Source organism: Haliotis rubra, unplaced genomic scaffold (genome assembly GCF_003918875.1).
Source record: "Haliotis rubra isolate DU_JTF1 unplaced genomic scaffold, ASM391887v1 Scf892, whole genome shotgun sequence".
NCBI lineage: Eukaryota > Metazoa > Mollusca > Gastropoda > Lepetellida > Haliotidae > Haliotis > Haliotis rubra.
Window position 1 is genome coordinate 122,359 of NW_025767626.1, and position 15,514 is coordinate 137,872.

General features: G+C 46.0%; 1 protein-coding gene across 1 annotated transcript in view; it reads right to left on the reverse strand.

The window, feature by feature from the left end:
• Nucleotides 1–15,514, reverse strand: part of LOC124263654 (WW domain-binding protein 4-like) — a 31,482-nt gene that overhangs the window by 14,591 nt on the left and 1,377 nt on the right. Inside the window, exons 2-8 of the mRNA XM_046698308.1 lie at nt 14,965–15,050; nt 14,559–14,621; nt 13,451–13,522; nt 10,714–10,798; nt 9,783–9,929; nt 8,332–8,426; nt 7,765–8,009 (exon numbers count right to left, since the gene is read on the reverse strand). Of these exons, the coding sequence (XP_046554264.1) occupies nt 7,765–8,009; nt 8,332–8,426; nt 9,783–9,929; nt 10,714–10,798; nt 13,451–13,522; nt 14,559–14,621; nt 14,965–15,039 (782 nt within the window). The 5' untranslated portion in view covers nt 15,040–15,050. The remainder of the gene's footprint in view (nt 1–7,764; nt 8,010–8,331; nt 8,427–9,782; nt 9,930–10,713; nt 10,799–13,450; nt 13,523–14,558; nt 14,622–14,964; nt 15,051–15,514) is intronic.

Consider the following 15,514-nt stretch of genomic DNA (forward strand, 5'->3'; position numbering starts at 1 on the left):
CTCTGCCAATGTCGTAGTGGTAGCGGAGAGAGTAGGGCTAGTGGAATGGTCTGTTGGATCTTGAGCCATCGGTCTTCTGGTACGACGATACGGTTGAGAGTCGTGATAAATCGAATGCCTAGAAATTGCAGATCTTGCGAGGGTACTAGGTCCGACTTGAGTAAATTTACTAACCATCCTAGCTGTGTTAGTAGCTTGATGATGTAATTTAACTGTAGTTTGAGACGCTGTGGATCTTGATCTACTTGTATCCCGTCGTCGAGGTAAAACGCACTGCGTAGCCCTAGACGATGTATGTAGGTGACGATAGGTTTCGTTACTCTTGTGAATAACCAGGGGGCCGATGATATTCCGAATGGGAGTACTTTCCATTGGTAATGCCGTCTAGTGTAAACCGTAGGTATTTCCTGGATTCGGGATGTATCGGGATGTGTAGATACACGATCTTGCAGATGTATACTGGCCATGTAGTCCATGGGACTAATTAAGTGTCAGAATTGAGGTAGATGTATCATGCTAAACGCTGGTGGTTTATGAGATAATCTCCGCTGAATGTGCTCATGTTGTAAATGAGTCTGTATTTCTCCTTGGAGTTTTTCTTGGGCACTAGGAAAACTGGGGAGTAGAAGCCTGGCTTCGATGTTTACTTGATCTAGTACTTCTATGGCCTGCTTGGTTAGGAGAGATGTAACAGCCTCTCTTAACTTTGGTAGTTGTTGTGCCTGGAAGCCTAACTTGTGAGGGTTGACTGTCAGCGAGGCATGGCCTGTAGTGGGATACGACATCCGTGCTGAAGAATGTTGGAGACATATGGGTCTTGTAACATTCCCCAGTTCTCCCAGTGCAGTTGAAGGCGTCCACCCACTTGTGACGGTTGTACTGGAACGGCTGGGGGTGGAAGACTCCAGTCGTTCCGAACCTGTCTTTCATCGTTTATAGTTGCGGGAACCTCTGGGTGCCCTGCCTCTTCCTGATCCTCTTCTGTAGTTGCCATATGGGCTTAATTTAAAAGAATCTTTCCCCTGAGCTGGCCATCTTCCTATCCCGCGCTCTCTGTAATCCAGTGAATTTAGATTTCCATGAATATCTTTGTGAAGTCTGCCTGATGACGCTGGCTAGCGTGTCCATCGACTTTATCATAAGGACTTCTCTAGAATCCTTAGTGACTTCCTTGGAGAGTTTTTCTATTCCTCCGTCAAAGATGGATGGTGAAGACAACGGGGCTGTATAGAGTGGAGCTGTAAACTGCTCACCCCAGCTGCAGGAAGCGAGGAGGCCTTGACGACAAGCTAAAGTTAACGCTGCTGAGACTGATGTGAGATGATCCGTTAAGAACTGCTGGTCCTTCTTCTGCATAAGTAGGGTCGAGTAGATCATTCTATCATCCTCAGATGTCGTGGTCTCAAATCTGGTGATAAGAGTCTCATTGATCGCTCTAGATCTATTAAGGCCAAAGAACATTCGCTTTGTCATGGTTTCTATCTGAACCAGCTTGCGATCGCCAATCTTTATAGTTCTTATTCTTGACATCGCTGATCACTTTGTAATTATCATCGATGTCTTGTGCCTTGAGGAAGGGGTCCATATTATGGGTTGAGAACTTCTTAGCTGAAACTGCGGTAGGTGTGGGCTTTGGACTTTAGTGGCTTTATGGAAGGCTGTGTCCAGATTCTGTGGCACCGGTGAAAGCAATCGGTCGATCGGAGGTAGGGTGATGGCGCCTGCATCGTCCTCCTTCATCAGGTAAGTATGCTCGAATTACCACTCTTGGAAGGTGAAGATAGGTCTAGGTTGTTAACCATCCAATAGCCGTGATCTCAGCCGCCTGAGAAAATGATGCCTCCATCATCTTCTACAACGGGATCGCTGATGAGAGGTTGATGCTCTTCTGATGGTGAGCTATATGCTTCTACCGCTGTACAGGGTGATGTTAAAGGAGACCTGACTTCCGTGAAGACTTGTGTGGTGACCTGCGAGGAGATCGACGTGGTGATCTACGAGGAGATCGGCGAGGTGAATGGCGAGGTGATCGGCATGGAGAATGGCGAGGCGATCGTCTTGGTGAACGGCCTGACGAGCTGCGTCTAAAGGTTGACTTTCGCGGAGATCTGTGAGGTGAATGTTGATAGCTTCACGAAGCCCTTGTGGAATCCCTGGATGATCTTCTGGACGAAGATGATTTAGAACCTGTTACTGGTGCCCTTCGCGGAAGACCTTCGCTAAGCTTCATCTGCGCGTCCGTCCTGGGGAGCGACGACTTGACCTTCTGCTAAGGCTTTCGGAAGTCTGGGGGTCCGAAGTCAGAGTCCAGGGATGAGGTGATCTTCCTTCTCGAGCCTTTATGTGAGTGTTGATCATCAGAGTCCAGGTAGGTGATGATCTAGAAGCCCTTCGAAGGCTGTACATCTGGGTCCTTCGTCGAGGTGGTCTGTGACTTCCTTCGCGGAGGTGGCTTAGTCGCGGGCCGCCACGCTGGACGGGGTCCTCTGGTGATGTCGTTTACGTTGGAGCCTTCGCGAAAAGGCTCAGGCTCTGGGCTGGTTGTCTCTCCAGTCTGTAACGGTCCTCCATCATCTTCATGATTTGCCGCATCAGGTCGCCTGGGGACGGTTCAGAAGATGTAGTCGGTGCCCCTCTGGCGATGTTAGCGACGGGCCCTCAGGAAGATCGTCCGACATCAGTGTAGACACATCAGGCTGCATGGCGATCTGTGCTGACGTAACTGTTGCCGCAATAATCGGGTCGTCTCTTGTGGCATAGATCGGGTATGATGATCGGCTGATCATCATACAGGCCCAGTTCAGCAGCGGGAACAATCTCGCTGAGAACGTTCTTGAAGACTTCGTGAGATTTCCCCTTGGAGGTAGACGCTGCCCTGGGGGTACGGAGTCTGGCGCTGAGTAGATGTCGAGGCCCTCTTAGACTTTGGCTCTTGCGATGGGACGGGATGTCTGGGGAAGCAGGACGCTTCTTGGAGACGGCGGACTGAATCCCACGCCTCCTCCGAGGGAAACTCTAGCGGAACACCAGACGGGAGGGGGTCAGTCCGACAGCAGCTGACTGGCTAGGGTCCCATGTATCGCCATGGCTAAACCTTGTTTATGTGACTCTATCTGCTGCACGCCTCAAGACGCAAAGATGATATTTATTAAATGCAGAATTAGATAGATTAATACAGTAACTGCAACGTGAAGAAAACGCACAAGGCGTAGTACAGCTAGGGCATATTAAATGCGGGTCAGCAGCAGAAAAATGTAATCTACAAATAGTACAGATTCTCATCAACGTAAACTAGCTGAACAATCACGAAATCCCGTGAATAAACAGTAGAAATACGAATAATTATCAATACATATTAATGAAGGATACTAGCTACACCTCTATAGTAAACTATAAGAGGTAACTAACTAAGAATAACCAAAGGATATAGTGTGTAGGGAGACACAGGCGCTCTCACATCCTGCTCACTGGGCGAAGAAGGAGAGAGTGAAGCATGAGGCCAGAAGGTGGCGCCGCCTTTCCCGCGCAAAGGCAAAGGGAGGCAACTCGTGGTTAGTACTAATTAGTGATTTTACATTGAAGGGAGCTTCAATTAGGGAGATACAAGTGTTCCACTATGTTCGCAAGAAGAAGAAGACAAGCAAAAGAGCATGAGTCAGGATAAGGAAAAATTGATAGATTTTGTACATTCATCATGGCGGTAAGATAAATATGTTGTAAACTTCTCACTCAGGTAACACGGTCTGATGTAAGACAGTTTGACCCCCATCAGAGAGAAGCATACAACTTATAGTATACATATCCAGAATGTTAGAGTTAGGGGCATACAGAAACACGTACAGACTTCGGTATAGTAACACTGAAAGTATGAGTGATGTACAGACTGTGGTATAGTAACACTGGAAGTATGAGTGATGTACAGACTGTGGTATAGTAACACTGGAAGTATGAGTGATGTACAGACTGTGGTATAGTAACACTGGAAGTATGAGTGATGTACAGACTGTGGTATAGTAACACTGGAAGTATGAGTGATGTACAGACTGTGGTATAGTAACACTGGAAGTATGAGTGATGTACAGACTGTGGTATAGTAACACTGGAAGTATGAGTGATGTACAGACTTCGGTATAGTAACACTGGAAGTATGAGTGATGTACAGACTGTGGTATAGTAACACTGGAAGTATGAGTGATGTACAGACTGTGGTATAGTAACACTGGAAGTATGAGTGATGTACAGACTGTGGTATAGTAACACTGGAAGTATGAGTGATGTACAGACTGTGGTATAGTAACACTGGAAGTATGAGTGATGTACAGACTGTGGTATAGTAACACTGGAAGTATGAGTGATGTACAGACTGTGGTATAGTAACACTGGAAGTATGAGTGATGTACAGACTGTGGTATAGTAACACTGGAAGTATGAGTGATGTACAGACTGGTATAGTAACACTGGAAGTATGAGTGATGGTACAGACTGTGGTATAGTAACACTGGAAGTATGAGTGATGTACAGACTGTGGTATAGTAACACTGGAAGTATGAGTGATGTACAGACTGTGGTATAGTAACACTGGAAGTATGAGTGATGTACAGACTGTGGTATAGTAACACTGGAAGTGAGTGAGTACAGACTGTGTACAGACACTGGAAGTATAGTAACAGACTGGAAGTATGAGTGATGTACAGACTGTGGTATAGTAACACTGGAAGTATGAGTGATGTACAGACTGTGGTATAGTAACACTGGAAGTATGAGTGATGTACAGACTGTGGTATAGTAACACTGGAAGTATGAGTGATGTACAGACTGTGGTATAGTAACACTGGAAGTATGAGTGATGTACAGACTGTGGTATAGTAACACTGGAAGTATGAGTGATGTACAGACTGTGGTATAGTAACACTGGAAGTATGAGTGATGTACAGACTGTGGTATAGTAACACTGGAAGTATGAGTGATGTACAGACTGTGGTATAGTAACACTGGAAGTATGAGTGATGTACAGACTGTGGTATAGTAACACTGGAAGTATGAGTGAACAGACTGTGGTATAGTACTGGAAGTATGAGTGATGTACAGACTGTGGTATAGTAACACTGGAAGTATGAGTGATGTACAGACTGTGGTATAGTAACACTGGAAGTATGAGTGATGTACAGACTGTGGTATAGTAACACTGGAAGTATGAGTGATGTACAGACTGTGGTATAGTAACACTGGAAGTATGAGTGATGTACAGACTGTGGTATAGTAACACTGGAAGTATGAGTGATGTACAGACTGTGGTATAGTAACACTGGAAGTATGAGTGATGTACAGACTGTGGTATAGTAACACTGGAAGTATGAGTGATGTACAGACTGTGGTATAGTAACACTGGAAGTATGAGTGATGTACAGACTGTGGTATAGTAACACTGGAAGTATGAGTGATGTACAGACTGTGTGGTATAGTAACACTGGAAGTATGAGTGATGTACAGACTGTGGTATAGTAACACTGGAAGTATGAGTGATGTACAGACTGTGGTATATAGTAACACTGGAAGTATGAGTGATGTATGAGGACATAGACTGTGGTATAGTAACACTAAAGTAGTAAGAGTGATGTACAGACTGTGGGTATAGTAACACTGGAAGTATGAGTGATGTACAGAACACTGGTATAGTACAGACAGTAACACTGGAAATGGAGTGATGTACAGACTGTGGTATAGGAGTGGAGTATGAGTGATGCAAACGACCGGACAGACAACAGACCAGATGACACTGGTATAGCAACACCGGGGCATGAGTGATGTACAGACTGTGGTGGCCCAGAACACTGAAATGAGTGGACACAGACCGTGGAGTATGGAGTGATGTACACACCGGAAGTGGAGTGGTACAGACAGTAACACTGGAAGGACACTGGTATAGTAACACCGGAAGTATGTGATGTACAGATGTATAGTAACACTGGAAGCATGATGGAACAGACCATAGCACCACTGGAAGAACATGACTGTGGTATATAACCTGGAAGTGGTACAGACTGTGGTATAGACACCGAAGCATGAGTGAACAGACCAGAAGTATGAGTGATGTACAGACTGGTGGTGCATAGTGAGCATGACCGTACAGACTGGATAGTAACACTGGAATGCATGAGTGATGTACAGACCAACATGGAAGGAGCACGAACACAGAGCACACACCGGATGATGTACAGACTGTGGTATGACATGGAGGAGTGATGCACAGTACACTGGAAGTAAGGTGGAGTAACACCAGACTGTGGTACATCAGTAACACTGGAAGTATGAGTGATGTACAGACTGTGGTATATAAACACTGGAAGTATGAGGATGTGGACAGACTGTGGTACAGTAACACTGGAAGTATGAGTGGTACAGACTGTGGTATAACACTGGAAGTATGAGTGAATGTACAGGACAGTGTGGGTATGACACAACCACTGGAAGTACAGACCAGCAAGTGGCAGTACAGACTGTGGTAGGAGTAACACAGAAGTATGAGGATGTACAGAGTATGAGTGATGATGCACAGTAACACTAGAAGCGGCACAGACAATAGTGGAGATGTACAGACAGCTAACTGGGTAGGATGGAGTGGATGTAACACAGAGTGATGGACAGTAACACTGCAACATGAGGATCCCACTGGAAGTATGAGTGAGAGACACCTGGAAGTGGACCAGACACAGGAGATGTACAGACTCACACTGGAAGTATGAGTGGACAGACTGTGGGAGATGTACACAGACTGGAGTGAGTAACTTGTGGTATAGACCTGGAGTATGAGTGATGTACAGACTGTGGTATACCTGAACCAAGGACCGTGGTACAGACTAGTATGAGTGATGTACAGACTGTGGTACAGGCCCAGACTGTAAGCACAGGAGTATGGAAGGATGCACAGACAGACTGTGGTGGAAGTATAGTAACACACTGGAGTGGAGACTGTGGCATAGTAACAGTATGAGGATGGACAGTACAGACTGTGGAAGGAGGATGCACTGACTGTGGAGTGAAGTATGAGTGATGTACAGACTGTGGTATAGTAACACTGGAAAGGAGTGGACAGACTGGTGGTATAGTAACACTGGAAGGATGAGTGATGTACAGACTGGTATAGTAACACTGAAGTATGAGTGATGTACAGACTGTGGTATAAGAACACTGTAGTAACAGAGTGATGTACAGGTGGTATAGTAACACTGGAAGTATGAGTGATGTACAGACTGTGGTATAGTAACACTGGAAGAGTATGAGTGATGTACAGACTGGTATAGTAACACTGGAAGTATGAGTGATGTACAGATGGTATAGTAACACTGGAAGTATGAGTGGATGTACAGACTGTGGTATAGTAACACTGGAAGTATGAGTGATGTACAGACTGTGGTATAGTAACACTGGAAGTATGAGTGATGTACAGACTGTGGTATAGTAACACTGGAAGTATGAGTGATGTACAGACTGTGGTATAGTAACACTGGAAGTATGGAGACTGTGGATGTACACACTGGTATAGTAACACTGGAAGTATGAGTGATGTACAGACTGTGGTATAGTAACACTGGAAGTATGAGTGATGTACAGACTGGTATAGTAACACTGGAAGTATGAGTGTCGTACAGACTGGGGTATAGTAACACTGGAAGTATGAGTGTCGTACAGACTGTGGTATAGTAACACTGGAAGTAGGAGTGGAAGTATACTGTCATATCCAGAAAGTATGATTGAGATACTCACGGCTCAGCCTCCCTGACTGTCTCCCATGTGCCGTAAGCACATCGTGCCCACTTGGGGTCGTCCCTCTTCTTGGGGGGTGGTTCATCAGCTGGAAGGGGTATGTCTACAGGTAAGGGGTCGTCACTAGTTGGAGAAGGTTTATCGCTAGGCAAGGGGATGCTCTCTACAGGTAGGGGAATTGATGAAGGAGTTATATCGTCTGTACTCTCTTCATCATATTTCCTTTTCAGTGAATCATTCTGTTTCTGAAATCAACAAATATATGATTTACCATAACAACTTAATAAAAGAGTGACAGAAAACTGTTTAAAACAGTTACAAAGTCAGATTCCTCAGTTTGATACCAGCATAAAACAGCAGTAGACATGAGTATTTTCATACAAAACAAAAAGCTTGTCTGCTGCAAAAACCTCTCAGCTGAGAGTTCAAAGCTGCAACTATTAACCACTCTCTACCTCAGTGCCACGATATCATCACACAGCATCACATCCTTGTGTTAAAACGGGACAGCGCCGGCCCAGGAGTGTGATAGTTCACAAATGCATCTAGTATGTTATTGGTATTTACTTCACTGACTGCTTCATCCTGGGTTGTCTCCCCTTCCTCTGTCTGTTCCTGCTCTGCAAGTGTCACAAATGAGTCGGGCGTCTCCCACACAGATTCTGCCAAGACCAGGAGGATACTAAGTGGTATGCGATCAGGTTATTTAAGTGAACTGCCTGAAGTTTAACCCCACACTGCCTCCCATCATCGAATGTCTCCCCTAGGTTAAAATTCAAATACATTTGATTCCCCATAACTCGCAGCTTAACCCCATCAATCAACAACTTGACCCCCATATAACCCACCCATGACCCAAAGAACTCACCACTATCACCAACACTCAACACTCTGTTGAAGCACCAGCCATTTGGTTCAGCCCATAGCTGGCTGCAGAATTGATCGCGGGTGCTTAACCCAGCACTGGCTGGATCAAAAATAAAGAACTCTGCCCTAAGGCTGGCCCGTGTCATCTATGGGACTAGCCCGTTTACACCTTCACTCACCCCCTTGCCTTGGCCCTCAGCACTCACCCCCTTGACCTCATTCACTCACCCCATTGACTACTTTACTTACCCCCTTGCCTTGGCCCTCAGCACTCACCCCCTTGACCCCTTCACTCACCCCACTGACCCCTTCACTCACCCTCTTGACCCCTTCACTCACCCCTTGGCCCCCTTCACTCACCCCCTTGGCCCCTCTTCACTCACCCCTTGACCCCTTCACTCAACCCCTTGGGCCCTTCCTCACCCAATTGATCCCCCTTCACTCACCCCTTGACCCCTTCACTCACCCCCTTGATCTCCCCTTCACTCACCCCCTTGGCCCCCTTCACTCACCCCTTTGACCCCTTCACTCAACCCCTTGGGGCCTCTTTAGGAGTAGCCAAGTATGTTAAAGCGTTAAACTCATCTCAAGGACCCCTTCCGAATCCCCCAGATTTACATTGTGTGAAGCTCATTTCTAGTGTCCCCCTTTGATATTGCTGGAATAATGCTAAAAGCGGCGCAGAAACCAAACTCACTCACTCACCAACCCCTTGGGCCCTTCCCTCACCCAATTGACCCCTTCACTCACCCCTTTGACCCCCTCCCACTTCCAGGTCCCTTCACTACCCCTTGACCCTTCACTCAGCCCTTGGACCCTTCACTCCCCAATTGGACCCCTTCACTCACCCCCTTGACCCTTCACTCACTTGCCTTGGCCCTCAGCACTCACCCCTTGCCTCCCCTTCCTCACCCCTTGACCCCTTCACTTCAGCCTTGGGCCCTTCACTCACCCAATTGACCCCCTTCACTCACCCCTTGACCCCTTCACTCACCCCTTGCCTTGGCCCTCAGCACTCACCCCCCTTGACCCCTTCACTCACCCCTTGACCTCTTCACTCACCCCCTTGACCCTTCACTCACCCTCTTGATCCCTTCACTCACCCCTTGACCCCCTTCACTCACCCCCTTGCCTTGGCCCTCAGCACTCACCCCCTGTGACAGTACTCCAGTAGTATGTGTAGCCCTCAGGAGACTTTGCCTCGAACCACTCCTTCACATCCACATAATCCGGGAGTCCCTCTTCCTCAGCCCCTTTCGTGTTAACGGGTTCCCCCTTTGTTTTTGTTTTAGAAGCATCTGCAACACAGATATAAGTAGTGTTCATGCACTTGCAATCTGACAACACAATCAATGTTCACACACTATCAATCTAACAACACAAAGCGTGCTCACACACTATCAATCTGACAACACAATTCATGTTCACACACCATCAATCTGACAACACAACCAGTGTTTACGTACTATTAATCTGACAACACAACCAGTGTTCACACACTATCAATCCGACAACACAACCCATGTCCACACACTATCAATCTGACAACACAACCCGTGTTTACACACTATCAATCTGACAACACAACCCGTGTTCACAGACTATCAACCTGACAACACAACCCATGTTCACACACTATCAATATGACAACACAACCAGTGTTCACACACTATCAGTCTGACAACATAACCTGTCCTCACACACTAACAATATGACAACACAACTCGTGTTCACACACTATCAATCTGACAACACAATCAATGTTCACACACTATCAACCTGACAACACAATCCATGTTCACGTACTATTAATCTGACAACACAACCTGTGTTCACACACTATCAATCTGACAACACAATCCATGTTCACACACTATCTATCTGACAACACAACTCGTGGTTACACACTATCAATCTGACAACAGAACCCTTGTTTACACACTATCAATCTGACAACACAATTCATGTTCACACACTATCAATATGACAACACAACCTGTGTTCACACACTATCAATCTGACAACACAGTCCATGTTCACACACTATCAACCTTCAGAAAACAGTGTTCATCTCAAACTCACCTTTGGCAGATTTTGCCTTAGCAAAATATTTGGCTGCTAAAGCTGGATCATTCTCTAAATCTTTTCTGAATGCTTCCAGGGCAGCCTGAAATAAAAATAACGTTGAAATGTGGGAGAGGAGCGGTGATGTTCAGTCCTGTGGGTGGGAGAGGAGTGTTGATGTTCAAATCCTGTGGGTGGGAGAGGAGAGTTTATGTTCAAATCCTGCGGGTGGGAGAGGAGAGTTTATGTTCAACTCCTGTGGGTGTGAGAGGAGTGTTGATGTTCAATCCTCTGGGTGGGAGAGGAGGGCTGATGTTCAATCCTCTGGGTGGGAGAGGAGTGTTGATGTTCAATCCTCTGGGTGGGAGAGGAGGGCTGATGTTCAATCCTCTGGGTGGGAGAGGAGGGCTGATGTTCAATCCTCTGGGTGGGAGAGGAGAGTTGATGTTCAGTCCTGTGGGTGGGAGAGGAGTGTTGATGTTCAGTCCTGTGGGTGGGAGAGGAGTGTTGATGTTCAAATCCTGTGGGTGGGAGAGGAGAGTTTATGTTCAAATCCTGTGGGTGGGAGAGGAGTGTTGATGTTCAGTCCTGTGGGTGGGAGAGGAGTGTTGATGTTCAATCCTCTGGGTGGGAGAGGAGTGTTGATGTTCAGTCCTGTGGGTGGGAGAGGAGTGTTGATGTTCAAATCCTGTGGGTGGGAGAGGAGAGTTTATGTTCAAATCCTGTGGGTGGGAGAGGAGAGTTTATGTTCAACTCCTGTGGGTGTGAGAGGAGTGTTGATGTTCAATCCTCTGGGTGGGAGAGGAGGGCTGATGTTCAATCCTCTGGTTGGGAGAGGAGTGTTGATGTTCAATCCTCTGGGTGGGAGAGGAGGGCTGATGTTCAATCCTCTGGGTGGGAGAGGAGGGCTGATGTTCAATCCTCTGGGTGGGAGAGGAGAGTTGATGTTCAACTCCTGTGGGTGGGAGAGGAGAGTTGATGTTCAACTTCTGTGGGTGGGAGAGGAGAGATGATGTTCAACTCCTGTGGGAGGGAGAGGAGAGCTGATGTTCAATCCTGTGGGTGGGAGAGGAGAGTTGATGTTCAACTCCTGTGGGTGTGAGAGGAGTGTTGATATTCAACTCCTATGGGCTGGCTGACTGAGTATGGTTTTACGCCGTTTTTAGCAATATTCCAGCAATATCACGGCAGGGGACAACAGAAATGGGCTTCACAAGTTGTACCCATGTGGGGAATAGAACCCGGGCCTTCGGCGTGACGAGCGAACGCTTTAACCACTAGGCTACACCACCGCCCAACTCCTGTGGGTGGGAGAGGAGTGTTGATGTTCAACTTCTGTGGGTGGGAGAAGACAGTTGATGTTCAATACTGTGGGTGGGAGAGGAGAGTTGATGTTCAACTCCTGTGTGAGGGAGAGGAGAGCTGATGTTCAATCTTGTGTGTGGAAGAGGAGAGGTGATGTTCAACTCCTGTGGGTGGGAGAGGAGAGGTGATGTTCAACTCCTGTAGGTGTGAGAAGAGCGTTGATGTTCAACTCCTGTGGGTGGGAGAGGAGAGGTGATGTTCAGTCCTGTTGGTGGGAGAAGAGTGTTGATGTTCACTCCTGTGGGTGGGAGAGGAGAGCTAATGTTCAACTCCTGTGGGTGGGAAAAGAGTGTTGATGTTCAATCCTGTGGGTGGGAGAGGAGAGGTGATGTTCAGTCATGTGGGTGGGAGAAGAGTGTTGATGTTCACTCCTGCCGGTGGGAGAGGAGAGTTGATATTCAACTCCTGTCGGTGGGAGAGGTGATGTTCAGTCCTGTGGGTGTGAGAGGAGAGTTGATGTTCATCTCCTGTGTGGGGGAGAGGAGTGTTGATGTTCATCTCCTGTGTGGGGGAGAGGAGTGTTGATGTTCATCTCCTGTGTGGGGGAGAGTAGGGTTGATGTTCATCTCCTGTGTGGGGGAGAGGAGAGTTGATGTTCATCTCCTGTGTGGGGGAGAGGAGAGTTGATGTTCATCTCCTGTGTGGGGGAGAGGAGTGTTGATGTTCAACTCCTGTGTGGGGGAGAGGAGAGTTGATGTTCAACTCCTGTGGGTGGGAGAGGAGGGTTGATGTTCATCTCCTGTGTGGGGGAGAGTAGGGTCGATGTTCCATTCCTGTAGGTCTGAATGGAGAGTTGATGTGGGTAGCTGAAGGTCATTTGCAAAAGAAGCTGTCTAAGGCACCAGGCAAGTGATCCAGCGAGCTTGGAGGTGCCGGAATCAAGCACACCTGTGACCCGGGTGTAAAAACCTTGGAGTCAACTTTGTGTGCAGATTCTATCCATGTTGTCACAACCCTTAGTGTACAGTACACAATGCTGTGCACTTACAAGAACCCACGAATCTGTTGGTAAATGACCAGATGGTGGCCACATGAATACATGCAAACACCTAGTTGCGGGTACAGAAACGTGCAGTGAACTTGGACAAAGTAGTATGACTATGTGTCCCAGGCCACCATGCTGTGAATGGGTACCTTGTAAGGATGAGAAGGCCACATTAACTTGGTGCGCCTAGTGGCTGCATGAGGTGTATGATCCCCAGGGAGTTGAGATTGAAAATATGAAGTGCTGTTGAGATTGACGTCCAATGATCGAGGGAAAACAAAGCGCTTTGAGCATGCATGTAGATGGGATGGACTATAGAGCTATATAAATACGCATGTAATAATAATAAAAACAAAACAAAAAACCAACCCCAGATATACTAAAAACACCCTTCCTAAAGCTTACCTTCTCCATCTTCTGTAGATCTGACTCCATTTCCTCTTCTCGCTGGGCCTTCTCGATGCTTTTTTTCTTGACCTAAAAAACATTAATGTGTATATTCTTGGAGCTGTCAAAACCAACAAACAAAAGGATATGTTCAAAATTCTGATAACATAATGCATGACTGGAAACTGGATAACCTAGAGATAGTTATCAAGAGATATATGGAGGCTGTATAATCTAAAAGAAGTCATCACACAATATCTGTATGCCGGAAGACCTAAATGAAGTTGTCAAGTGATATCTGGAGGCTGGAAGACCTAAACGAAGTTGTCAAGTGATATCTGGAGGCTGGAAGACCTAAACGAAGTTGTCAAGTGATATCTGGAGGCTGGAAGACCTAAACGAAGTTGTCAAGTGATATCTGGAGGCTGGAAGACCTAAACGAAGTTGTCAAGTGATATCTGGAGGCTGGAAGACCTAAACGAAGATGTCAAGTGACAGCTGTATGCTGGAAGACCTAAACGAAGTTGTCAAGTAGTGTCTGTATGCTGGAAGGTGAGGTGAGGTGAAATAGGGTTTAACGTCGTGCTTGAGAATATTGGAGGCTAAGACCTAAACGAGTTGCGATATCTGCATAAACGAAGATGTGTGTGTGGAGGTATGTGTATGTGAATATGCGGCTGCTTGTACTAGCCCAGACTTAAGTTGGTTTTATAGTGCTAGCCCACTGAGATACCATGCCGCAGTGAAGCATGAATACCCTACTCAGACACATTATACTGACTCCGAGCCAACCAGTCCTTGTACCCATTACTGACGAGAGCCAGGCAGGGACCAACAAGTACCATATTTTAATGTCTTTTGGTGTGACGCGGTCGGGGATCGAACCCGCTACTTTCCGCTCTCCGGGCGGATGCTCTAACCACTACACCACAGAGGCGGTCGTATGCTGGAAGACCTAAACGAAGTTGTCAAGTGATATGTGGAGGCTGGAAGATCTAGCATGTCATCTAACAACTGAAGGAATTAATTGTATATGACACCAGAATTAAATGTTTAACTTCTTATAAGGACTTTTGTGTAAAAACTCATTTTTCATAACAGGCTTGTTACTTTCCTTTAGACTTACCTCTTCGATTCTTTTCTTGACATTTTCTTGATGTCTCTTCCCCTTTTCGTGAAAATCAACACTCTGAAAAATATGGATGCAAAATTTTATAAAGATGCCAGCAACATGTTTTTCCAAATAATCAATATAAATCTTTTTAAAGTTGAACTTTAATCACACATTCTACATGCTCTGCATCATTAAGTACATATCATTTTTGCTTTTCATTTATAGACATTGCTGAAAATCCCACTTGTGAAATATACGGCAACAACAAATTCTGAATCTATTGTTTATTTTGTGAATTATGTTCTACTGGATATGTGGTCATGTGCAGCTCTTTCATCAGGGGACCAGTACATTACTACCTAGGAACTTGGTCAGGACAGGTCAGTGAGTCAGTCTGTGTTGGTACACGTGCACTCACCGGCTTGTTGTCAGTGATCCAGCATTTACAGAAGTCGCAGAATTTGCGCGGGACAGACTTCCAGTAGGTGGCCATGTTGAGGCAAGCTGCAACAAACATGATTAGTCCATCTGACTGACAACTATTCTGTCTGTAGTCCGCTCGAGGCATCTTTATGAAGTAGATTAAAAATAAAATGTACTGGAAATGATTGGCAGCATATTTGTGCTTGTAGAATCTAAAACTTTAGGGCAGACTGAAACTATTTCAGTCAAAATATGATTTACTGTTATTAGCTGAACTTTCTAAATAGATGTGGGAATGGTTTTCTGATCCTACACATAGTATCCCACCTGCTAATGATGGAAAGACAGGATAAGGAATTAGAAAATAAGGAAACATACCACCTCAACTTTGATAACAATATTGACATTGACATATGTCATATCATTTTCATGTAAAAAATTAAGAGCTTTTCTTCTTTAGCAATTTAATTTTGAGACCCTGTAGGATCTGGTTTGGTTTATTATTTCACACGATATTGTTTGGCCGCAGCACAGTTGAAACTAAA